The sequence below is a fragment of the Argopecten irradians genome, chromosome 11 (genome assembly GCF_041381155.1).
Source record: "Argopecten irradians isolate NY chromosome 11, Ai_NY, whole genome shotgun sequence".
Lineage (NCBI taxonomy): Eukaryota > Metazoa > Mollusca > Bivalvia > Pectinida > Pectinidae > Argopecten > Argopecten irradians.
In genome coordinates, this window is record NC_091144.1 from 19,691,681 (window position 1) to 19,719,673 (window position 27,993).

Genomic DNA, 27,993 nt, shown 5'->3' on the forward strand with positions numbered 1-27,993 from the left:
AATGTAATCAGAGGAGGAAATAACCTTGAATATCTAAACATATAATCAATGGGGAGAAAATGTTGAATATCTATACATGTAATTAAAGGGGAAATAATATAGAATATCTATACATGTAATTAAAGGGGAAATAATATAGAATATCTATACATGTAATTAAAGGGAGATCATTTAGAATTCACCTGAAATATCCCATCAAATACTTGGGACCTTGTGAGGGAGATGAAACTATATATACTTTATTTTCTTAGAGATATTCTAATTGCACTTTGTAAAACCTATATTCTTGCAAGAGAAATTACAGAATATTGAGAACTCCAATAAGATGACAAAAGCGGGTTATTTTCTACATTTGATAGGCGCTGCCTGTGAGGTTCGGCCCAGTAACAAGAGAGTGATGTGACTTGATATACAATGTATATGGATTATAACAGCACTTAATGTATAAAGAGTGTGTTGTCTTGGCCGATAGTATTATGTCCGACTACATGAATTCTTCATGTTTAATGACAAATACTTCATGTCTAATGCTGGTATTAAATGAGAAAAACTCTATTGAAAATCAATAATTTCTGATTCAGGAAAATACAGAATTGTATTGGTAGTTAAAGGTATCAGGTTTGTCTAAGTTCCAGCTACTATAGATTTTTTACTCTGTTTAAGAAAGCTTCATGGTCTTATAAGCTGTGCCAAGATAATGCAGAGTAATGGTACAAATGCATTGTGAAGTGTGCATCATCATTGTTGCCATGTAATTTCTCTGCTGCTAAAGATGAATGAGGTACTACGCAGACATTTTTTTTTCCTTCCATTATTGAATACATGTAAATCTGAAATTAAACAGATACCACACCAAGTTAATCCATTAGTATTTGTTTTGTATTTTGATTCCTTCCAAATTTGGTATAATAATAGATTTTACTTGTCGTTTATTTTTTAGGTCACCTGAGATGAAGTCTCAAGTCTAAAATTTCAAAAATCTTCTTTTTCACAGATGTGGTAGAATCGAATACTCTTTATAGATAGAAAGGTCAAAAGGCCCTCTACAAAAATTGTGAATTATATCACCCTGGGGTCTCAGGTTTTCCCCTGGGGAGGGGGTTAAGTTTACTATAGTTTATATAGTGAAAACACATTTTGGAGCATTATTTGGTCATTTATAATAGAAAATTAGTCAAATGTATTATCCTTATGAAATGGCCATTGAATTCTATTAACAGATTTTCCATGACTGACTCCCAGGGGCTTTAGGGGCAAGGCCAAAAAGGGTCAAATAGGCTAAAACTTCAAAAATCTTCTTCTGAAATTCTGGAACTGGTAGAATTAAATACTCTTCATAGATGGAAATATCTTAAGGTCCTTTACAAAAATTGTGAATTATATGACCCTGGGGTCTCATGTTTCCCCTTGGAGAGGGGGGTCAAGTTAACTAGTTTATATAGGAAAAACACATTTATGAATGTTATTTGCTTATTTTTCATAGGAAATAAGTCAAACTGGGTTAGAATTTTTAGCATGAGATAGCATTTTATCGTCATATCCATATTGGTCCTGTCTGACCACCAGGGGCCTTAGGGGCGGGACCAAAAGGGGTCAAATAGGCTAAAACTTCAAAAGTTTTCTTCTGAATTCACAGATTTGATGGAACCAAATAGTCTTCATAGATTAAAAAGTGAAATTTATAAAATCACTGACACTGACTGACTAAATTTATTGGTTTTGTTGTTTTAAGGTTGGCAAAGCAAATTGGAATATTAAGCATAAGGTTCAGTAAAATAATCATCAGATGTTGGGCTATTCAAGTCGCTTTTCGTCTGTGGTCCGTCGTCCGTCCGTCTGTCTTTCCGTCCGTTATCATTTCTTGTTACCACTATTTCTCGGAAAGGGCAGAAGGGATCTTTCTCAAATTTCATATGTAGGTTCTTCTAGGGCCCTAGTTGTGCATATTGCATATTAGAACTGATCGGTTAACAAGATGGCCGCCAGGCCGCCATCTTAGATTTTGATAGTTAAAGTTTGTTACCGCTATTCCTCAGAAAGTACTGAAGGGATCTGTCTCAAATCTTATATGTCACAAGGTTCTCCTAGGATCTGCATATTGCATTTTGGGACCGATCGGTCAACAAGATGGCCACCAGGCCGCCATCTTGGATTTTGATAGTTAAAGTTTGTTACCGCTATTTCTCAGAAAGTACTGAAGGGATCTCTCTCAAATTTCACATGTAGGTTCCCTTAGGGCCCTAGTTGTGCATATTGCATTTTGGGACTGAACGGTCACCAAGATGACCGTCAGGCCACCATCTTGGATTTTGATACTTAAAGTTTGTTACCGCTATTTCTCAGAAAGTACTGAAGGGATATGTCTCAAATTTCATGTGCAGGTTCCCTTAGGTCCCTAGTTATGCCTGTTACATTTTGGGACCGATCAGTCAACAAAATGGCCAACAGGCCTCCATTTTGAATTTTGTTATTGAAGTTTGTTACCATTATTTCTCAGAAAGTACTGAAGCTATCTGTCTCAAATCTTATATGTAGGTTCTCCTAGGACCTGCATATTGCATTTTGGGACCGATCGGTCAACAAGATGGCCAACAAGTAGCCATCTGGATTTTGATAATTGAAGTTTGTTGTGTTATCTTTCTCAAATTTCATATTTAGTAATATGTAGTAAAAGTAGTGCAGAGAAAAGATCCCTCTTTCTATTGTCAGACATAGATCATTCTTTGGTGGGCGCCAAGATCCCTCTGGGATCTCTTGTTTATTCAGTTTCATTCATAATGTGTGTTATTTCAATCTTCAGTCCAGCTTTGTAAGGGAAGTGGGTTAGTGATCTGAATGACATATACCAGAAATCGTCAGTGTTGTAATAGTGTTTAGTTAATTCTGGTCTGGTCTGTTTAGTTTTATGTCCTATTAACAGCCAGGATCGGAGTATCAAGAGAAAAAACACCAACCAGTACCTGCCCCATATTGGATTCAAACTCACAGGACTTGTGTGGTAATATGTCAGGATATCTAAACATGCACTCATGATCAGCCACCATGGCCCCTCAAATCTAGTATCAAGGTTCTAAAATTTTGAAAATAGAGTCATGTAAACATTCATTCCTTTGCATGTAACGGTACTGGTACTTGTATGGTAGTGATGGGTAGCAGATATTGTCGGTAGAAGGTGTAAAGGAATGGTGTAGCTGTACATAAGGCGCATCATCCAAATGTATACATGCGAAGAAATTTTAATGACATTTGTTTTAGAGTATTAAGGAGATCCAATTTTATATAGAAGCAGGATGGAGAATTTGCCCTAACCTTTCCTTTGGTTGTAAATTGGATTTGATCATTGTAGTGATTATTGATTTCAGACCTCAAAGAATTCTTCGTAAAAAAAGATCCGAAAGAAATATCTCTGCTTTGTGCGCAATATACACTGCAGTATAAACACATTAGAGTCACCGTAGCCTGTTGCAAGAGTTAATTAAAACCCAATGAAAATCAGCTGTCCGACATTAAGTCAGCACTGAAGTGGTATTTCATGATAATAGCATTGTAATCCCCCTATCATGGTTTGATGGATATTTCTGCTGGCCGTTTGGAAATACTCATTAATACATTGGATAGCACTGTCTTGAATACCACTTTAATTTTGAGAACAGTTAAAGCCAGTTTTTCTCCTGGAAATGATAGAATAATCTGTGGAATGTTTGAAGGACATTTCTGTGCTAGCCTGCAGAACATTGGCTCGACTTGTGTCAACATTAAATAGAGCCCTGTATCATGATGTGCCTATCTTATAATGTCCAGGTTGCCTATATCTGTTCATCTGTCCATCGGTCCTATCCATTTTATGGCTATGCCATGCAAGTATTTTTCATCATAGGACTAGCCTTGCATGAATGTTCCTGACTTTTTTTTGGTTACGTAACAAAAATAGCGAATTTGATTAGGTCGTTATTCTATGAAATGCATGTGACAGTGAAAACTTGGGATATGAAGTTGAGTAGATGTGATGGAGTAATGGAAGTGTAGGTTAGGGGATGAAGCTGTCAAGCCTCATAATCAGCTGCAGCAGTCGTAGCAGACACAAAGATAAGGCTACATTATGTAACTGACAACAATAGGGAATAAACAAACGCACACAGAGATTTCCGTGTGATAAGAATGGTAAGAGTCAATATCACGATAGATTATAGTCGGAGTATAGTTGTCACGTCATGGAGAATTAATACAATCTTACAGGTGTCTGGTTTGGACAGGTATATCTCAACCCAACTGAAGGGGTTAGGTCGGTCAGCATGTGGCTTGCCGAGTGCTTATCAGCCAAGCTTGTACAGTAGAGTTGAAAATTCTTGATCTGTCTACTCCTGTATAAACTCAAACCTTGTTAGCTAGAAGGCAGGGATTGAATCCCCGATGGCTCATAAAAACATGAAGAGTTATTAGAGTCTGACTTGTACATAGGTCTGGTACCTACCTAAGTGTTCATTTCATAAAATCACATATGAAATTAGCATAAATCTAAGATACTTTTTTATACAGAACTACAACAACCTTCATTTTGAAGAATTTCAACATTGTAATGTGTTGCAAAATTCCAGCAGGGAACGCCATTTTGTCATAATGTCCTCAAATTGTTTACTGACGTTAAGTCATGACCTCATAATGAATTCCCAGCCAACGACAAATGCTCCAGATTATATGTGTAACACACAAGTGACATGCCAAAATATGACAGACAAAACCTCTGGATATCAGGCGGTTATTATTGGAAACATAACCTCTAAGTCAAGCTATTTAGATATCATTTAGATATCCAAGTCGTTGAATACAGATAAAAAAAATTGCTGGATTCTAATATTCAGAAGTGAAAGACATTGTGATTAAGTGAAACCTGAAGTTATGCAGCTGCCTCGTAAATCATCCATTCCCGGGAAGGATGTGTCATTTCTGTCAGATTAGTGAAGTTTGGAATTTCTTAAAAATCAATTAACTGTTGCTTTGGCAATAAGCAGACAACTAATTAAACAATCCTGATATTTCATTTGTCAGATTTAATTTCATATTTTTGTGAGGACTGCCCAAGGTATTGGATTAGCTTGTGAAAGATTACAGAGATTTTTTTTTTTATTCTTTAATATTTTTTTTTTTAGAAAACTGAGATAAGCTAAAGTATTTGCAGATATTAAAACTCCAAAACGTTTTGATGACATATCATATTAAGGTAAAAGTCAGAGCTTAAATTGAATTCTTTGCTTTAGAAGATGAAAGGTTGGCTAGATTAAACAATCAAACCTGTTTTTAAAGACTTCCAAGGCACAAGAGAAAGTGGTCTATATATATATAACCAAGCAATCTTTTTGTCCAATTTTGTAATAAATGGACAATTGGTACCTTCAGAAAGTGGTCTTATTAAGTAGGTGGTCTTTATACAGAGGTGGTCACTATGGCAGGTTTAACTGTACACAGTATTTGTTTGGAGTTTGAGGACTTTTATCAGATCTTCCGAAAAATCTATTTTGAAACACTGGTATGAGAAATATTTACATTTAATTCACCAGGAATACTAGAGGTAATTAAAAATAAATGAATAAGTGAATAAATAAGTAAATAAATGAGAAACCTGTTATACCTGCATGATCATTACAATAGAAAATGGTTCTTTTGTACATTTTATAGCATTTTGTATATCTGATATTCCCATGCCTTTTATTTCTCTATTTGTCTTGTAGCTATATTATATGAAGTGGAGAAAGTGAGACTAAGGTGTTGATTTTCCAACAACATTGATGTGAAATCCTAATATTTAGTACTCACATTTATCCTTGGAATACTCAACTCAGGGAAAGATGCAATTTTCTGTTATAATAGGAAGGTCTTGAGAGACATGACAATCACTGCTTCTCAACTGTTGTCTTGGTTACGTGAATATTCATCAAAGGCTTAAGGAAAATGTTTATATTACATTTTGGCTGAATTTAAAAAAAAAATTAAGAATAACACGAAAACATTGATATAATCGATTTGTATCAGATTTGTATTGGTTAAGATGGATCAGGTTCTGTTAAAATACAACCTTCAACAGGTTGTCGTACATTGGAATCAAGAAAAATTGATTTTAAAGCCATTAATGGGATAGAAAAGATTGAATTGGAACAGTATTGAAGTTTATGTATATGAGTTGTCAGGTTTCCCAAGATTGGTGGAAGTAAATGAGACTCGAGGGTGCAATATGACCATAGAATATTCAGTCCTATACAAAATATTAGTCTTCACTGGCGAGCGGATCCGTTTGTTTTACCCTTAATTGCACGTTACCTTCAAATTTCTTTGCATGATTTTGATTAATTCTGTGATAAAATTACACCTAATTACATTCGTTGTCATTAATTTTTGTGAATTGATGATGTTGTGAAATGAAAAATCATACATATGAGAATTCATAGCTTTTACTGCATGAAAGCAATTTTTTTTTATAATACTGTTGAATTGTTGTGGATGGATCTTCAAATATAACTACAGGTATAAATATTTTCATGAATACATGTAAAATTTTTATTATACATGTACATATTCTTTCAAGTTATTGTCTATGATTTGTCCAATGAATATCTTCTGAAAATATCTAGATATTTCAACTTAGTTAATGATGTATCATCTACATCTACTGAATACAATATATCAATTTAAGGCCTGTGTAGGGGGAAAAAACTAAAAAAAAAAAAACCCATATTATTTGTGTGAACAAGTGCAGGTCTATAACAACCCTTGCTGCTACCGTATTCAACCCAATGAGCACCCAGGGCGTTTAAAAATGGAAAAAGTACTGCTTAATTGGATGAAAATATTGCAAACCTATACAGTTTCATGTAGTATTGGTCTTTATTTAAATTGAAATTGAAGACCTCAAAAAGGGGGAGGGGTGCTATTAGGGACATGGACACTTATTGGGTTGAATATGGTAGCTATATATAGAACACTAAGAAGTAAAACCAATTCCTTAGCAGAGGTGCAGTGATTCTTAGTGGTTCACCAAAAACCATGATTATTGATTTTCAGTTGGTTCTCAATTCCAAATTGGGTCCTTGTGGTTCCATATGGTCCGGTATTAATGTAACCCTCACAATGGCTTAGTAAGAAAGTGTGTAAAGCTTCATCTGATTGAATGATTCTACCAGCAACATCCAATCATTGACGCTGTATTATATTCTAGGATTTAAAGCATGTGCAACATGGGTACTCTCCTTGATAATCTTGTTTGAGTGAAATAAGATCACTCATCTTTGTAAAGTGTGGACACTGGTAAAAGTATTGAACCGAAAATAATTGAATTGAAAGGCAATCATCAAAAACCGCATCAAAACGATAAGATGTTGAACTAATATTGCAGCCCTATTCCTGAGCAGGATGTCATGATCTTATCTAATTAAATGTTCAAACAATATCAGAAAATTAAGAAATAGTAAAGAGCAAACAGGAAGTAGAATTTGAATCAAAGATTTGTGTGTTTTAATTAAAGCAAGTAAAAATTCACTGAAATTGATAATGTTAAAAAAATTCACGGATCTGAGATATATACAACCTAACAGGAACAAACTTAAAATGTGATGTGGGAACTCATCAGGTCGTAAAATGTGATACAGGAAATCTACAGGCCTCACAGCTTAACACTGGCAGGGGACATTGATTTTTGTAGGAGGACTAGTTAAACAATTAATTGTTGCTGTATTTCACAAATTAAAACATTGCAGATCGGTAAAAAGTAGTAATTTGAAGCCTGAGCCCGGCCTGATGAGATACAGATCAACTCTGCATTGAGATTGCTTGTGATGTGTCTTATTGACCTGTAGAGCGGAGGCAAGAAGCCATCATTTTCTGATGTATAGAAAGAGTTCACAATACTTGCTGATAGCTCAATTGACGTTCAAATCAATAATGGTTATCACTAAAATTTACTATATAGAAAGTACAAGATGGCCTCTGTGAGGACGAATCTGGGTTGTTCCTGGCTGAGACATACCATATTGCACATAAAGTATTAGATTCTGCGTCCAGTATCACTGGAATGGGAGGACTGGTTTGCCCGTTGTCAAAATAATGTGACAAGGTGCATGTGGGGTGTGATGTTTGGTGGCTCTCAAATATGCAGCAGTCTCCCAAAACATACAGTCTTTCACATTTAACGCATATTGTACACAGGGGAGATCACCCTGAATTGCCCCAGCTGTTAAAAGGCTGCTTAGCCTATATATGAACCAACCAAGTTATCTTTATTCTCAACCACTTGTTTGGTGCTGGGGTTGTATTGCTATGATATGATTAATAGCTACATTTGTCCTATGAAGCACCATGTAATTTAAGGATAAATTAGCTTTAAGAGATAGAAAAAAGTTGGATCACCCTGAGAAAAAACACCAAACTGCAGTCAGTAATAGCAAATACCAAACATGAGATTCAAACTCCTAACTCCAATGCAGTGTATTGGTGACTCGTGCAGCTCCTAGTGAACTCTAGCTATTAGATTAATACAAATTACCCACACATACAACATATAAACAAAACATAAAATCAGAAAAAAAATGAAGCACATAGATAATAAAAGAAAGTAGAACATCAAAAAAAGCTTTTACAATAACTGTTTAAAAAAAAAATCATAAAAATCTATCTTTGTATGTTACTAGAATCCTTAAAATAGGCAGTTAAGGTTTGCATGAGAAAACAACATGCCTGGTGTAGAATTAAATGCAGGACTAATCAGAGTAGTGAGGCCGATTATTAGTGATAATTGTTGTGTAATGTCTGCTAGGTGTCCACTTAACCTATACACTAGCTGTAATGGTACCGTAGAAATCTACACTCAAGTAGTTGCTCTCCTCTCCTAACAAATTCAACCTTTCACAAATGGCACTCTAGACAACCTTTTTGCCTTCTGAAAAGTTATAAAATGTAAAACGATTACCTATCCATGACCTTGACATGGTAGATTGTACCTTTGATGATCAATGGAATGGACTTGAAGAGAATTTTTATTATATAGATGTATGAATTAAGCTAGACTGGATGAAGATGTCGAATGACCTTTAATGAAAGATGTACATAAAAATGCAGTGACATAATTATTTTCTCATTTGTATGCCTAGCAGCTTAGATATTTCAAACAGGCCTTTGTTACACAATACAAGTTATAAACACAGTTCGGTTATGGAGATACAGCGATAAAAAATCAGTATTGTCGTACATATGTCACTGAGGTATTGTTCAAAATAACAAAATGTTTTTAGACAGCATTCCGCAGAAAAATGCTGGAAATGTCAATATTAACCATTTTGAAAATATGCTCTTTAGAATACTGTAAATATACATTATAGCTATCATATTTTAGCACCTTTTGTACTAGTCTTATTTCTTCATAACATTAAGTATATCTATTATTACAAATGTGCACATAATGATTGTTCACTGTGCTAACTTGTACAAAATCAATGTTGTATTAAAATTTGAGAGTGTCATGATTTTTTTTTACCAGTATCGCATAAAATTGTTGTTATGCCTATGTGGGTTACATTTTTCTGCACCGTGTGTCACCTGTGACAATATTAGATATGATGTGTAATTGTCATGTATAGAAGTCAGACTAACTCAAACTTTAAACAAAAACACTTTATATAGTTCTTATAGCATCCAAATATAAAGGGCCACTACAAATCAAATGAATGACATTGCTCTTCATTCAAGGTCAAAATCAAAGGGTTCAAATTACCTAAATTATTTAAGCAATTTCTTTTCAAAACATGAGACCCAGAGCAAGATGGTGTTTCAACTAGCCAAGTTTGTTCAAATAAATGACCTTTAACCTCCATTCAAGGTCACAGGTATCAATCATACTCATACCTTTGGTCAAGGTCAGATTTGACTACAGACCTGATGTTTGGTCTGCAGCATACAGGAATTATGAATAAAGATGTTCTACAATTATTGTATATATGGTTGTCATGCTCATTCTTTAGGTGGCAGATGTGAAATATGTCAGAATGAATTCTTTACAATAACCAAGAGACCCAGAGAGCTATTATCAGATGTGCAGCATGTAAACTTGTACATATCAACACCTATCAACCAGGCTGTTTCAGCAAGAAATTGAAAATCGGGACAAAAGGGATGTTCTGTCTTCAATATTTTAGAACTCAAGGGACCGTTTAGACTCACGGGACAGCATTTTATCTGGAATTTAGAAGAGATAACGAATATTCTCTATATACCAGTAGCTTTAAAACATATATTGCTGTGTGGAGGAGTGGTGATAGTGCTGATCCATTGTACCTTTAGCCAAACACAGACTAAATGAACTTGGTGCTTTCAGCCCACTCCGGCGTGGGTGTGTCGATTGAAAAACAAAAGAGCTATGCTAATTAAGTTTTTATGTGCGTTAAGTGTGTGTGTTATTGACTGGGTATAGGTAGTAACAAGGTTGGCGTGACAGTATAGTTACATTACACACCTTTGCTCTACCACTGTTACTGCCCATATTGATTGCTCTTCTCGCATTGGTCTCCGACAAGGCCCCTTGTGACATCTGCAGGGCCCCATGTGTCATTAACAATATTGTTTCAAACCACAGCCCAACACAGAGTCCCACTTAATCAATCATCAGCTGACCTAATTATGCTATCTCATTATGCAGTCAACATGTCTCTATAACATTTGCAAATTAATGATATATCTATCGACCTGTTTATGTGACTATGCTACGACTGCTTGTAACATATGCCAGGTTCGGGGCCTCAATGTTTTCCTGTGTTTAATGTAGATATGCAAATGTTATGATATGTTAAATAAACTGTTGATTTAAATAAAAAGGGGGAAATCAACCGTTTGGAAATGTTATAAAGGAATACAAAAGAATACAAAATTCTTTGTGAGAATGATCAGCTTGGGATCTCTTGTATAAAAATGATAAAATTTAGACATATTGAAACACTACTAAAAAATTGAAGTTGATGTATGATATATGGTATATAAAAACCTTTTAAATGTTTCAAAGAAAAAATGTTGATATTGAAAAAATCTTAATAACTCATGTTTGTGAAAATTCGCTACAGTCTCCTATAGGTTTTCTAAGGTTTTGGACATCTACTGTAGCTGTAATATTATTGATGAATAAAAAGTTGGGCTGGCCATTATATTCAAATGACTTGAGTGGATTATGCAAATGAGTTGTATTTTTTACCGTCAGTACTAGTGATAGAAGCGCCGTGTTTTATAGGTATCGATCTCAAACATTCCCCTTGTTTCATTGATTAGGCTTGTTTCATGTAAAATTCATACTCAACATTTCCTTGCATGCTCAGCGAAAAACAAACGAAGGAAAATGATTCTGGAATTGACGTTAAAATAACAGTCAGTGCTTTAGAGTATTACACGGTATGTCTTCTTCTTGTTAGAAGGCATTTTGATATCTGCCTGTTGTCATACTAACACGATTACGTACAAGCACACATGTCGACTACCAATATTTAAAGAGATGCATTATTCCTGCTATTGATTTAAAGCTCAGTTTTTAGCCAAAGTGGCATGTTTTGTTGTTTCTACGATGTTTAGTGGTAATCTCAAAATTCCATTATTGATTTGATCCAGTATTTTTTATCCAGCGTAATATATCTTGACTGCAAGTCATGGAGTGTTATCTGGGAGTGGAAAGGAAACGACTTTATGCATTGGAAGCAGGCTTTATGTTTTTGCTGTGTGTTAAGCTAGTATCAGCAAGAGAGAAGCTCTTTGACCAGACATGTTATAGATTTGTCACAATTCAGCTCTCTTTCTGTTGCCTTCACATTTAAACTAAAGCCTGGCAGCTGAATTGCTTTTCCTCGTAGACACTCGATGATTAAATGTGAACTTTCATCTTATGTTTTAATTTAAGTTCAACTAGTGTTTGTGTACATTTTATCTTTTCGCCACAGCAATGAGGGAGAAAAAAAAAACAATTAAAAGGATATTTGTTGTGATAATGAACCTAAACGTAAAAGTGTTGTTTGAATGAAAATCTAAAACCTTGTTTCAAAACTTTCTTTCCTTTCCATTCCCACTGAGGACCTGTTAAACAAGGTTAATACCAACACAAAAACAAGCCATTATATAAAAGTATCACTCTATAACAGATAAAGGGCAAATATAAACAAGACAAAAATCGGTACGGAGACAATTAAAACCAATGGGTGCAGAACCAGGTGTTTCAGCAGAGTTACTAACATTAATCTGATCAAATCTTTTGAAATCTAGATAAAATAAGTAAAACAGGGTTAGTCTCCAAATCAAAATGGGGCAGTGGACATGTTCTTAACCCTAGTAGTGCTGAACGGGTAAACTATATGGATGAGGGACCAAGGTTCATAAATTGCTGACCAGGACACGATTTCTCGAAACAAACTTGCGTCAGAATATACTGAAGTCAATTACTTTTACTGATATTCAGTTCATTTTCAACAAAATACTTATGTTATAAGCATTACCCAGTTGCATTTATCAACTCCATTGAACTGTAGGCTTCTTTGACTTCAAGAATATAGTCTGTTTCATAAAACAAAGACTTTATAAGGGCACCCCCTTGGTCAATTACCCATGCCCTTCACTCTTATTAGGTGAAATACGGTATATTGTTATGTTAACATCATTGATCACTTTATTGGTAATGCTCGGCAGCCGTTTATATGATATCTATCCTATCAATCTGGCGAATGTTTTTTTAGGAAGTCGTGATAAGAGTATTTACCAATTCAGATGAGGAAATGTCGTGTGAAATTCATATATCTTTATCGGAAAACAAGAGATATTTGTCAAAATACAACAAGAGATATAGTGTGTTTGAAGTTAAGGTGCCTGAATAATTGAAGTAGAATCCATATTGTTTTACAGGCATTTGTTGAAAAATGTTGTTTTGACTATAGAAATCCCTCACGGGCGATGAAACAGGCTATTAAAATATCAGGCGTTCATGGCTTTAAAGAAGAAAACAATAAAATGCTTGGCATTTTCCAAGAAAATTGTGAAAGATGGACAAGAAGTGACAACAACTTCTTTTAAGAGTACACCATGACAGGGGTGCTGAGTCAGGGCTGTGTCAGGCCTCGTGCTGTTAGGATGGGGCAACAGCTGTATATAGGCTATCACAAATAGTCAATACTTACCTTCCAGGGAAATCTGTAAGGCTGAAAACATAAGGATTACCAACAGGGTTGGGCTATGGCAGAGTGGTTAGGGTGTCTCACATTTATCAAAAGGGCATTCAAAGTAATATACCGGTATAGGATCTTACATTTATCACAGGGGCTTGGAAAGTGGTTTAGGTGTATCATATTTATCACAGGACTTGGGAAGTAGTTTAGGTGTCTAATATATTTCACAGGGGATTGGGAAGTTGTTCAGATGTTTCACAATTATCACAGGGGCATGGGAAGTGGTTTAGGTGTCCCACAGTCAGTACGGCTTTTGTCAAGAGGGCAGCTATGGCAGAGTGGTTAGGATGTCCTTACATTTATTAAAAGTGCTTATCCATTAGAACAGAAGGTATTTCACAGGATACAATAAATATATGCCCAAGACAGTGCTTGGGATGGCCTGTGATTGGCTGAAATCCTATCTAGTAATTTCCTTTGTCCTATTCATCCAGTGGAACAAAGGTTATTAGAAAGGATACAAATTTTGCCATTTACATGTAACAATATCAGCAGCCATAGCTACTACATGTCTTTGATGATAAAACTTGCAGAAATAATTTAACATATCGGCTGGAAAATGTCAATTATGTTGAAAATATTAAAGACATGCAGAGAGTTATTACAGACATGTAAAGTAAATTAACATGAGAATGTTGTTAGCAAATCTGACAAGGTAAAAATTCTCTTCATAATCTGTTGGTCATGTATCAGATAGATTGCTAGGAAAATCCCCACATTTTGCAATATAATTAAGCAAAGGCAAAAAAAAAAATAAAAAAAAAAAACATTGTTATTAAACCTACATGAAATGCTTTATTTAATGTAAAAATTCTTTTCATAATGTGTTGGTCATGTATCAGATAGATTGCTAGGAAAATCACCATGTTTTTCAATAAAATTAAGCAAAAGCAAAAAAAAAATGTTATTAAACCTACAATTAAGTCTTGAAAAAAAAATTCAATTTAAAACTTTAATTTTGAAATCAATTTAGGAAAGAAGTGGCTTGAGTTGTCACTGGTGTATTTTGAAGCAGCTGTGAAGAGAAACAATAAGTCTCTGATATAACTGTTGTACAGCTGCTGATCACCGGTGTCGTGTCGAGGACATTCGAGGATAAGACTGGATTAGATTCAGTAGTGGTATTAGTGTAAGGTCATGACTTTAAAATCACTTGTTTACAAAGGATCAGTTTTGTTCACTTGTTATATTTCATGGCCTTCAATTTTTTGTATAATTCAGAGTTATCTATCCTTGTCAGTATATGTTGGTTGTCTTCAAATTTTTTTATATTACAGAGTTATCTGCCCTTGTCAGTATATATTGGTTGTCTTCAAATTTTTATATATTACAGAGTTATCTGCCCTTGTTGGTATATATTGGTTGTCTTCAAATTTTTATATATTACAGTTATCTGCCCTTGTCAGTATATATTCGTTGTCTTCAAATTTTATCTATTACAGAGTTATCTGCTCTTGTGGGTAGAGATATTAATTTTTATATCATGTTTTTTGGGGTATAACTTCATATTTTCCAGGAAAAAAACCTTTCTCATTTTCATACAAAACATTATGATGTAGCAATCCATGGATATCCATGCTGCCTTGTTCCCATTTTAGCTAAGATCTATACAATAAAAATTCTGTAATGAAAAAAAATTTAAAATCTTACAAGACCGATAACTCGATATGCAAAGATGGAAAAAACACAATGGACATTGAAATTTATCTAAAACAATTTGGGTAAAATGTCGCAGTACAGCAAGAGACAAATGCACAACACTGGCATAAGTCTATATTAGCTTGATCTACTATAAACAAACTACCTTGGTTAGAGAGTGAATGGGATCCAAGTCTTATCCACGATCCATACCTTGGTTAGATAATGACTGGGATCCCAGTCTTATCCATGATCCATACCTTGGTTAGAGAGTGACTGGGATCCAAGTCTTATCCACGATCCATACCTTGGTTAGATAATGACTGAGATCCAAGTCTTATCCACGATCCATACCTTGGTTAGATAATGACTGGGATCCCAGTCTTATCCATGATCCATACCTTGGTTAGATAATGACTGGGATCCAAGTCTTATCCACGATCCATACCTTGGTTAGATAATGACTGGGATCCAAGTCTTATCCATGATCCATACCTTGGTTAGAGAGTGACTGGGATCCCAGTCTTATCCACGATCCATACCTTGGTTAGAGAGTGACTGGGATCCAAGTCTTATCCACTATAATCCATACCTTGGTTAGATAATGACTGGGATCCAAGTCTTATCCATGATCCATACCTTGGTTAGATAATGACTGGGATCCCAGTCTTATCCATGATCCATACCTTGGTTAGAGAGTGACTGGGATCCCAGTCTTATCCATGATCCATACCTTGGTTAGATAATGACTGGGATCCAAGTCTTATCCATGATCCATACCTTGGTTAGATAATGACTGGGATCCAAGTCTTATCCATGATCCATACCTTGGTTAGATAATGACTGGGATCCAAGTCTTATCCATGATCCATACCTTGGTTAGATAATGACTGGGATCCCAGTCTTATCCATGATCCATACCTTGGTTAGATAATGACTGGGATCCAAGTCTTATCCATGATCCATACCTTGGTTAGATAATGACTGGGATCCCAGTCTTATCCACGATCCATACCTTGGTTAGATAATGACTGGGATCCCAGTCTTATCCACGATCCATACCTTGGTTAGATAATGACTGGGATCCAAGTCTTATCCACGATCCATACCTTGGTTAGATAATGACTGGGATCCCAGTCTTATCCATGATCCATACCTTGGTTAGATAATGACTGGGATCCCAGTCTTATCCATGATCCATACCTTGGTTAGATAATGACTGGGATCCAAGTCTTATCCATGATCCATACCTTGGTTAGATAATGACTGGGATCCCAGTCTTATCCATGATCCATACCTTGGTTAGATAATGACTGGGATCCAAGTCTTATCCACGATCCATACCTTGGTTAGATAATGACTGGGATCCAAGTCTTATCCACGATCCATACCTTGGTTAGATAATGACTGGGATCCAAGTCTTATCCATGATCCATACCTTGGTTAGATAATGACTGGGATCCAAGTCTTATCCATGATCCATACCTTGGTTAGATAATGACTGGGATCCAAGTCTTATCCACGATCCATACCTTGGTTAGATAATGACTGGGATCCCAGTCTTATCCATGATCCATACCTTGGTTAGAGAGTGACTGGGATCCAAGTCTTATCCATGATCCATACCTTGGTAAGATAATGATAATGACTGGGATCCAAGTCTTATCCATGATCCATACCTTGGTTAGATAATGACTGGGATCCAAGTCTTATCCATGATCCATACCTTGGTTAGATAATGACTGGGATCCCAGTCTTATCCATGATCCATACCTTGGTTAGATAATGACTGGGATCCCAGTCTTATCCATGATCCATACCTTGGTTAGATAATGACTGGGATCCCAGTCTTATCCATGATCCATACCTTGGTTAGAGAGTGAATGGGATCCCAGTCTTATCCATGATCCATACCTTGGTTAGATAATGACTGGGATCCCAGTCTTATCCACGATCCATACCTTGGTTAGAGAGTGACTGGGATCCAAGTCTTATCCATGATCCATACCTTGGTTAGATAATGACTGGGATCCAAGTCTTATCCACGATCCATACCTTGGTTAGATAATGACTGGGATCCAAGTCTTATCCACGATCCATACCTTGGTTAGAGAGTGAATGGGATCCCAGTCTTACCCATGATCCATACCTTGGTTAGATAATGACTGGGATCCAAGTCTTATCCACGATCCATACCTTGGTTAGATAATGACTGGGATCCTAGTCTTATCCACGATCCATACCTTGGTTAGAGAGTGAATGGGATCCCAGTCTTACCCATGATCCATACCTTGGTTAGATAATGACTGGGATCCAAGTCTTATCCACGATCCATACCTTGGTTAGATAATGACTGGGATCCAAGTCTTATCCACGATCCATACCTTGGTTAGAGAGTGACTGGGATCCAAGTCTTATCCACGATCCATACCTTGGTTAGATAATGACTGGGATCCAAGTCTTATCCACGATCCATACCTTGGTTAGAGAGTGAATGGGATCCAAGTCTTATCCACAATCCATATCTTGGTTAGAGAGTGACTGGGATCCAAGTCTTATCCATGATCCATACCTTGGTTAGATAATGACCGGGATCCAAGTCTTATCCATGACCCATACCTTGGTTAGATAATGACTGGGATCCAAGTCTTATCCACAATCCATACCTTGGTTAGAGAGTGACTGGGATCCCAGTCTTATCCACGATCCATACCTTGGTTAGATAATGACTGGGATCCCAGTCTTATCCACGATCCATACCTTGGTTAGATAATGACTGGGATCCAAGTCTTATCCACGATCCATACCTTGGTTAGATAATGACTGGGATCCAAGTCTTATCCACGATCCATACCTTGGTTAGAGAGTGAATGGGATCAAAGTCTTATCCACGATCCATACCTTGGTTAGAGAGTGAATGGGATCAAAGTCTTATCCACGATCCATACCTTGGTTAGATAATGACTGAGATCCAAGTCTTACCCACGATCTATACCTTGGTTAGAGAGTGAATGGGATCCAAGTCTTATCCACGATCCATACCTTGGTTAGAGACCATAGAACCATTAACACGACAGATCTTCAATATGAGATGATCTAACAGAAGGAGCTACCATACCTCCTTGAGAAAAAGGAATTGGTTCCTTAACCTAATCTGAAGAAATCACATTGCATAGATCCAATTTGGCATTTAGGTTCTTCCTTTGAGGTCATGTGACAGTCAATTGAAAGAAAAAGCTATCATACATCCTTAAGTAGAAGACATTGTTTTATTGTATTCATAATTGTACAACACTTTAGTAATTATGTATGGATTTGCCAAGTTTTTGTGCTGTAGGATAGTCAAAGTTGCTACTGGAAATTGTGCAGCCCAGAACTAATGCATACTTAGCAAATAACCCTCACTGTGTTTCGTTTTGCAATTAACAGATGGATGGCTCATCAGTCAAACACTTTGACTGTTTTGTCATCACAAACGAAGGAATTAGTTTAGTATGAATATCAACATTGATAGTACATATTGAGAAGAAACTTCTTAAGTATATTAATATTCATGTGAAATCCCAGTATATTAAAGAAAGTGTATGTTGGTATATTCCAGGTTTTAGGACACAAAGAAGGTTTAAATGTGATGGAGCGAGCGGACCCCCTGTTCCTGCTGATTGGCCTGCCGACCATTCCTGTGATGTTGATCCTGGGTAAGATGGTTCACTGGGAGGACTATATACTGAGGCTGTGGAGGAAACACTCTGCCAAACTGCCATTCTTCAACTACCTGTTTTCTGACGGTAAGTAACATATAAACTTTGTACTGTTTCTCCTCAAATAGATAATGAAAAAGATGGCTAGGTGTTGTAGTGGTTAAGCCGCTCTTCTTTCACCTAGTGGACATGAAAAGGTTAGGGGTCACCTGCCTGATCACGTGGGTTTTCTCCGGGCTCTCTGTTTTCCTCCCAAACTAAGATACCTCACACTTACATCAAGGCCATCGAGAGTGATTTGCAATCAATATAAATTAAATAAAGTTAATTTTTATACTGCAAACTACCTTAAAGTTCCCCAAAAAATGATTGTATAGTTTCAGGTATATCACTGTCCAATCAGAGTACTACCTCAGAATTCCACGCATTTTCAAATACAGAGGATTCCGCTTATTTGCATAGGTCATTTTCCAGAAGAAAATATGCAAATAACCGGAGTATTCGAATAGGCGGAGATGACATTTTGCACCTCCGTTTGACCCCACACATATGTATGTGAATAGGCAAATAAATATCGTTTCGTTTACTTGATAAATACGTAAATTATTTACACTTAAAACGAACCACAAGTAATTATTTTCGAAGTTGTAAATCGATTTTAATTGTTTAATAACAAAAAATATTCCAATATTAGATTCTTGTTTACGTTAGATCGACACGTGAATATTTGAGAAACAGCTAAACGATCGATATCAAATGCAATTAGATTCTACTAAACAGGATTGGATTTGTGTCTACAATTCTGAACCTAAATAATAAACACATTTACGTACATTTGCCTGGCAAAATGAACTTACGATCGTGATTAAACTTCAAAGTGCCGATCAACTAGTAGTGTTGCTTTTACACATGTGCATATGAATTCGAAAATGGCGGCAGGTATGAAGCCATGCGTTCACTCGACCTAAATGTCTTTCGTGAATTCTCCCTGTATTGTTGATCTATACGGCGAATAGCTTGATAACATTTCAGAAATTAATTCATATTCAAGTAGCAATGAAACAATTAACGTAGCAAGTATCTTTTGTATCCTAAGCTTACATACTGTATGAAACTTGCGGTAGTCATTGTACGCCGACTTTGCATGCTTTTTTGTCTCGTTCAACGAGACGCTTGATACGTACATGTCTGTCGTAGTCAACAAGACTCTGGTTGAACGAGACTACTCATGAATGGCGATTGTTGTAAGGAAGCATGGTTTCTCCAACCGATCGCGAACTAAGGTACGTTACGTTAATAAATAAACATATTTGAAAGTGCAGATGCTTTAATTAGATGTTTGAGTCAGTGATTATACTAAAGTTATGATCAACCGCTGCTGATGTAAATCGTAACAGCGTCGAATACCTTTGCAGACTCATGCATAAAATAACAAGCCATACTATAACGTTAATCTGTTACCAGGATGATTTCTAGTAAAAGCGAAGTATCTTGAAACATATATCGGCGAATTTCGCTAAAAATATATTGCAAAATTGAAAAATATTCAATTTCATTTTCAGAATTTCCCAAATATTTTATTCAAATAACCGGAGGTCATGTAAAAGTCTATGCAAATACACGGAGTTGAAAAACAAAGATAAAGAAGGAAAAAATCGGGACCGCACAATTTTATGCAAATAACCGAAATATTCGAATAACCGCTATTCGATTATGTGGAGTCCTCTGTATTATTGCCTAATGACATTTCAATAACAGAAATACTTGAGTGAAGATTGAAGGAACTATATAGCTGGTTTTGATCGCTAAAATTTTATCCATGAAATATTGAAAAATGGTTGGGTCGTATATACCCTGAAAGCAAGGTCGAGAAAACTCACATCCATTAAAATTGAATTTTCTTATTTTTTAGTAAAAATCATGAAAATATTGACCAAGGTATATAACCAGCTATTTGGTAGGTTTCTTTCATATAACCAAGCTATTTGGTAGGTTTCTTTCAATGATGACGAATTGTGGTAGGTTTCTTTCATGATGACGAATGTGATTTCTAAAACATTTGTCCTTGATCTTAATCAGGTCATAGATATCAAATTTGTGTTGTAATATTACTGGATGTTGCCTGTACTGTACTTATGCTAGCTGTTTCTGTGTCACAAAGAAATGTATTTACCAATAATGTCTTTTATCCTATGTATCATATAAAAATAGAATTGGTTCATGTCACTCCTACTTCGATAAATGATTCCATTATATCCAAAATAATTGGAGAGGACGTTGGATAAGGTCGTAATCCAGAGGTCATTGAGGATCATGACCCCGATTCTGTAGCGTGGCGTTGGCTCTGTACTCCGATGTATCCTCCGAGCCACGTGGCCCCACACAGATCGGTTATCGTGATATTATTGCCAAATGTCATGTAAAATAAATGTACTGGATCAAAGGGCAAGTATAAAAACATATCAAATGGACAAAAAATGACATTATACAGTCTGATGTTATTGGGAATTAAGTGAACACAATGGCAGAAATAAAAACCAATAGTTGTACACACGACATTAGTCTTCTGACAAGCATGATCTACCATTGATAATACCACATAGCATAGTGTATAGCTCTAATTTAGTGGCCATAGAAGGGGACTTCTAGTGACCATAGTGGCCTGATGGGAATAGAAGGGGACTTATAGTGACCATAGTGGCCCAATGGGAATAGAAGGGGACTTAAAGTGACCATATAGTGACTCGATTGGAACATAAAGGTTACAGTAAGGTATGGATGGTGTCTAAAAGAGGACTGATGGTCATCAGGGTGCATCTATGTGTATTCATCTTGTAGTCTTTAACTCTGCACTCTGCAAATACTCGTAAAATGCTTATCAAGGCTCTACCTGGAATACCTGGAGAAAAAGCATCAAACCTTCAGTCAGAACGTGACATCTGCCTCAAGCTCACAACCCAGAAGTATATAGGGCTATTGGTAATATGTTGGTAATCATTTGTCCACCTGAGGCCCCCCAGACTACAAACTCACATTGTCATGTTGAGGATTTGAGTGGTTGGAGGAGTGGTGTACGTGGTTATAAAGTTTATATTTTGAATGTAGGCCGTTTTATGGGTTTGAGGATTGGTCGTTGTACTGCAGCTGAGCTTATACCCCAGTGGAAACCAATCCTGACTTTAGTCTGCGTTAAACATTCATAACCTGACTGGTAGAATAAGCTGTGAGAATTTACCCGATGCTATGTAGAACAATAATCGTTACTTCAAATTTTATGTACAAGATTCTATACTGGCCCACACAACTATAACTTTGATTTCTTTTTTTTTTTTTTCGGGGGGGGGGGGGGGGGGGGATGTAGCTTTTCCATCCAATTCATCTTGATTATTCAATAAATTGACATCCATAGTATTCCCAGCAGTAATTAGATTGATTTGATTGGTTAATGATTTGATCCCAGTGATCATAGAACATATCTGACAGGTAACCATGGTAACATATTACTTCCTAGAACCTGTTAATAAAACCTGTTCTCTGTGGATTAACTGTAAGTAAACAGCAGCAAAGTCAGTTCATCTCTGTGAACAGGTAAAATTTGTTGAATCCATCTTAATTCTGACATCTTCCAGCATTTGCTATTCTATGAATGGTGTGGTAATTAAAATCATTCAGATTTCTTTTTATAAGAATCTCTGTATATTGAAATACCATATTCAATCCATTTAGAATGCAAGGGTCTTATATAATGAGAAAATTTAAGAGCATTTAATAAAACAAAATTTAGACTAAATTTTTACGAAATTTCTGTGAAGAATATGCTATCAATCAATTTCCAGAAGATGTTAAATAAAAAGCTTACATATTTTTCAGTCAGAATTTAATTTGAGTTAAATGGAATTCGACCTTAAAAAATGGAATGGGCAGTTATAGGGATAGAGGTGTTTATTTGGTTAATACGGCACATATGATTTTATTGGAATATCAGCCATGAGGAAAGTATATTATTTACTGATTAAAGATATAATGGTATATGTTTCTAATGCTTGATTTTCCTCTCCCGATTACGGCATGCCCTTAAATGACCAAAACAGTTTATTAAATGTATACACATGTATTGGAATTACAGAGACAATTATGTTTACATATATGGGGCCAAAGCATTGGTAGAAATTAGCAAGAGTATTCTAGTTTGCCATATTAGCACTCACTTATGATTCAAATACATGTCATGTATGTGAAAAACAAATACTTTGTTATTATTAGGCAAAATGGATTTATATGTTCAATTAGTCTTTGATATTGACCAAGTATGTAAGTAAAGAATTTCTACTTAAACCAAGTAATTTCAGGTAAAATTGCAAGTATAAGCCATACAGGGTTTGTTTTAAATGGACCAATAACTATCTTTAGAACTGTTAGGTGCTTCTATTGAAAGTGGCCAACACAATTTTAACGCCAAAGAAAATGATTTACTCAAGGCTCTATGCAAGATATTATACTCGAAGTTAATGTCTTAAAATATAGAGAACTTGGCAGTTTCCAAAAATCTGAGTAGGAACCTAAAATGTCTATAGATATTGATAGTGGTGAAGTGGAGAAGAATTCAGATCTACTTCTACTTGATTAACGACAATGGTGCCATCAATATGCCGCCTGAATATCAACATGAAAAAGAATGAAAATATTTAAGGAAATTTTATATTTTATATCACAATACAGCTACTGCGCAATATCTATCATCTACACTTGTGACGATTCTTGAATATTTTGCGTACGAAGCAAAGATAATTAATTGTGTTTATGTCCCCCAAGAGACCCCATTTTTATTGGTTTTGGTACCAATGTGAGTAGAAGTATTAGTTTGCTAGGGCTGATCGAGGGTCCAGAGGGGAGCTGTTAACATGTTTTATGTAATTGTTATTGACCAGAGATGGAAGGCTGTAAGACTGATGGGATAATTATGTAACACTGAAATCCATTTTCTCAAGCCAGTGCACAGCAGTTATTGGGCTGAGTTACTGCCATGTACGGTTAGAGTCTTAGGGAATATAGTCCTTTCATAGCAAGGCAGTATATGTTTTAGGGAATAAAGTCCTTTCGTAGCAAGACAGAATATGTCTTAGTGAATACAGTCCCTCATTGAGGAAGACAGTATATGTCTTAGTGAATACATGCTCTTCATAGCAAGACAGTATATGTCTTATAGTGGATACAGTCTTTTTATAGCAAGACAGTTAATGTCTTAATGAATACTGTCTCTTCATAGTAAGACAGTATATGTCTTTGTGAATACATCTTTTCATAGCAAGGCAGTATCTGTCTTAGTGAATACTGTCCCTTTATTTAGGAAGACAGTATATGTCTTAGTGAATATGTCTTAGTGAATACAGTCTTTTCATAGCAAGACAGTATATGTCTTAGTGAATACAGTCCCTTCATAGCAAGACAGTATATGTCTTAGTGAATACAGTCTTTTCATAGCAAGGCAGTATATGTCTTAGTGAATACATCTTTTCATAGTAAGACAGTATATGCCTTAATGAGTACAGTCTTTTCATAGCAAGGTAAGACAGTATGGGTTTTAAAAATACAGGACATTTTATAACAAGGCCAGATATTCATACCAAGAACAGACATATAAGACTTTGTATTTAAAGTCTTTGTTATAGCAAGACAAGACATTGAAGTCTTATTGGTGAATACAGTCCCTACATCAATGTGAACAAAAGACATATTTTGTCTCATTGAATATTGTCAGGCGCTCATTAGAAAGCCAGCCATATTGAAAATACGGAATACCGTTCATTAATTTATAAGTTGAACTGAATTCTGTTCATTGATAGGGAGAACCTGTGATCTAGTGAATACAATTCATTCACAATTACAGGTCAAGCCAGCGAAAGGTTTCATGAATGCAATTCATTTGTATTGAGATTTGATTTTTCCAAGTGTATTGTCTATTAATATACTCTGAAAAGAATCGGTCTGTTAAAGGTATGCAGTGGTTTCCCAAGATCCCAAAACGTTACGGGTAAAATATGATTTACCATCAATTAGAACCATCTTTTGGACAGGTGAATATGATGTCACATTTAAGATCACATCAAAGGATGACGTAATCACTGGATGGTGGGACTCGTCGACAGTAAATTGTACTTTACTCAAATCATTTTGGGATCTTGAAACCCCTGTCTTGGCATATCCCAAGAAAAGTCAGTCATTCTAATGGGAAATGACTATAGCTATACGCTCTCAATTCAAGTAAAAAAGATTGATTGAATTTTGTACCTAGCTTTGTTTATAATAATGACATAGATTGAATTTAATTCCTCATAAAGTCTTAACTGAATTTTGTAACTAGCTGTATTAGTTTATATTAAAAACATAGATAGAATTTACTTCCTCAGAAAGTCTTAACTAAAATTTAACCAGATGCACTAGGTAGTGACTTCTAGGTTTATGAAATAGTTTGATTGTCTGAAACATCCCAAAACATTTTCCAGCTAGATAACTAACTGTACATTAGGTTTGAATACTTAAGAAAGCTTAAATTTCTGAACTTTTTTAATTTTTCAATGAGCCAAAGCCAGGCACATAATGAGGTGTGACTGCACTTAAATCATTGATTTTTTCTTGTTAGTTCACTACATGATGTGTAGTTGCTCTATGTGTCAACTTAATTGGTTGTGTAATTCAGACCCGACTCATCAATATCAATTATTCATTGACGAGAGTATGGTTACCTGTAACCTGGCAATGTGTTGTCATTATTCAACAAAAAGCATGACTGGTCAGCATAATCTTTTATCCTTAAGTTTCAGTTTTGAAAGATATGAAACATGGATTACTTTATCAAAATATTTCGATAGGTTCCCTTTTCCTTAATTTTAATTAAGATTTTGTGTGATTTTTTTCATGACTTTGTGTATGTACATGAAATATTTGATTGAAGAAAGATTGCCATAATTCATTTCCTAAGTACCAAAGACTTCACAGTCGTTTGTTCGAATGCTGTTTGCTATATTTTTGTTAGCTTGATTTGTTGACATTATTGGATGTGGACAGATGTCTGTGATTTGATTACTTTCTTGATTATTTTAAAGTTATCATAAATCTGACAACAGAATGACCTTCCCTTTGGTATGTTTATAACTTTGGACTATGGCATTCAGAACCAAACATGCATTAAAGTTATATGTGCCGTAATTTACATACTCACAAGTCATGAGGAGCTTTTAATACTTTATTCACCACCAAAAATTACCAGCATTTTTGAAAATTATTATACTTAAAAAGGTTTTGATGTTACAAGCACAAATAATCAATATCTGGGCTGAATATGATATTTCAAATATGAAATAATTCAGTTTGGTGGTTATTTCTAGGAAATTGAATACACCATTACAATTTCTAGGAAAAATTACATCATGGACAATGAGGTTCTGGTATTTCTTATATAAAAGGCCAATACATTGGAAATTGAAGCCAACATATCAGGCTGTCGGTAGATACCACGGGCTTCGATTGCCATGGTTATGCAGTTATGTTACCTGGGTTGTGAATGGGGCCATGGATTGGAGGGAGTATAGCAGCTTTTGTGATGAAAAATTCATTGTGCCCAAATGACTTGGTTTTTCTATTAGTTATTGATATCCTATAGGCACATTCTATTACTAGCAGGATTGTTCAGTCCACTGTTAGCCATAGTAGGGCCACCTGTTCTGATACAGTTTAACCCCCTACATACACATATACTCCCATTACATATGTCTACCCCCTACAAACATGTGTACCCCCTACACACATGTGTAACCCCTACACACATGTGTACCCCCTACACACATGTGTAAGTTGGAAACAGACAAAATGCATAATGAGGTAAAACGGTATAAAGCTAGTATATTAATAATCCAAAATAAATGGCCAAAATAAATTCAAAGTAAAATCAAAATCATCTGATACAATGCAAGTCAAATAAATGTGTTTCAAAATCTAAACAAATATTAAACTATGAAAAATGTTGTGTTATTGATTAAGGGAAATTCGAGCAAACAAAATGTTGATCATTCTTCTTCTGGTTTAAAAGTGAAGAACTACTTTGGCCAAATTGCCAAATCCTGATGAATGTAACAGATTGACATTTGAACTTTGACCTTTATGTCAATGAAGGTTGAAAATAACTTTTTACAATGAATTGCTACATGTGAACTGAACATTGGCTCAAGGTATTGGAATTGAATTTACTTTAGGTTTCATTACGATACAGGTATATTTTTTAATAGTCTGGACAAGGAATTTTAATCAGTAGCAGAAGAAGAATCATGCAGGTGCTGACATCCCAAGAACAAAAAGGATAAAAAAAATTATCTGTTGTACTTTTATTCTCAAACATTTTGAGGTTTTCAGGTGCTTCTTATGTTTTTATCAATAATCTTGTGAAAACCAATTACATGTAAGTACAATAGAACGCTTATGACTTGCTGAAGTCTTATGTCACGTTTATGCAGAGTATAATTGCCCTTTGTTTGTTTTGCTGACGTATCACATTACCCTTTTTTGTATGTTGGGGAATAGTTTTAAGGATAACGAAACTGTTAAATGAGAAAGTCTCGGCAGAAGTGGTTTGCTAGGAAACTATATGTTTCCTCTGTGTAGTATAACATTATCAAATTTGATTAACAGATTTGAAGGTGTGTTCTACCACTGAGTGAGAATGCTCCCTAATCATTCAGGATGTTCTAGGATTTTCTATATAGCATCTCCACTTAGCCAATCCTTCTATTGTAACAGTTAAGTTGCACAAAGTGTTGCGAGTAGAATTTTTTAATGGCTAATTATTCTCAGTTACATTTTAAGAAAAGATTTGTTCAATTTGTAATTTAGATTTTTCAAAATAGGACAAATAAAATAAAATTAGTAATATAAAAAATATTCTTGTTATCCTCAGTACAACAAAAAGTTGGTCACTCGAATGATATTCTAAGCAATACCTAAGGGTAGTTTATATTGGCAGTAGGACAACTTTTACTCTTGGAACACTGGCTTTCCTGCCTTCAACGAAAAGGTTCTTGGACAAAAAAATTAGATAAAAAACATTTCTTATCACAACTGATCACAACATTGGTCACCGAGTCATGAAGGGCAATGGGAGTAGGATAGTTGTTTTGTTTTTAGAACTCTGGCTTTTCTCTCTACATGAAGACAATTGATCACCATTTCTATATACACAGTACCACGGGGAATTAGAATTGTGAAAAGCTCATTGTTATTTGTATCAATATTTAGTGTTTCTGTATTGTGAATTGCCCTAGAGAAATCTCTATAGAACATGTGGGTGTTGACTGATCAACACACTGTAATCCTACGGAGCCTATCCTAACAATATAATTGATGAGATTGTTATTATTGATTTTAACATATTATCACAT

The 27,993-nt window shown here is 35.4% G+C and overlaps 1 protein-coding gene across 1 annotated transcript in view; it reads left to right on the top strand.

Moving 5' to 3' along the window:
• LOC138334930 (E3 ubiquitin-protein ligase MARCHF5-like) overlaps nucleotides 1–27,993 on the top strand; it is a 75,416-nt gene that overhangs the window by 15,197 nt on the left and 32,226 nt on the right. Inside the window, exon 4 of the mRNA XM_069283791.1 lies at nucleotides 18,466–18,652. Within this exon, the coding sequence (XP_069139892.1) occupies nucleotides 18,466–18,652 (187 nt within the window). The remainder of the gene's footprint in view (nucleotides 1–18,465; nucleotides 18,653–27,993) is intronic.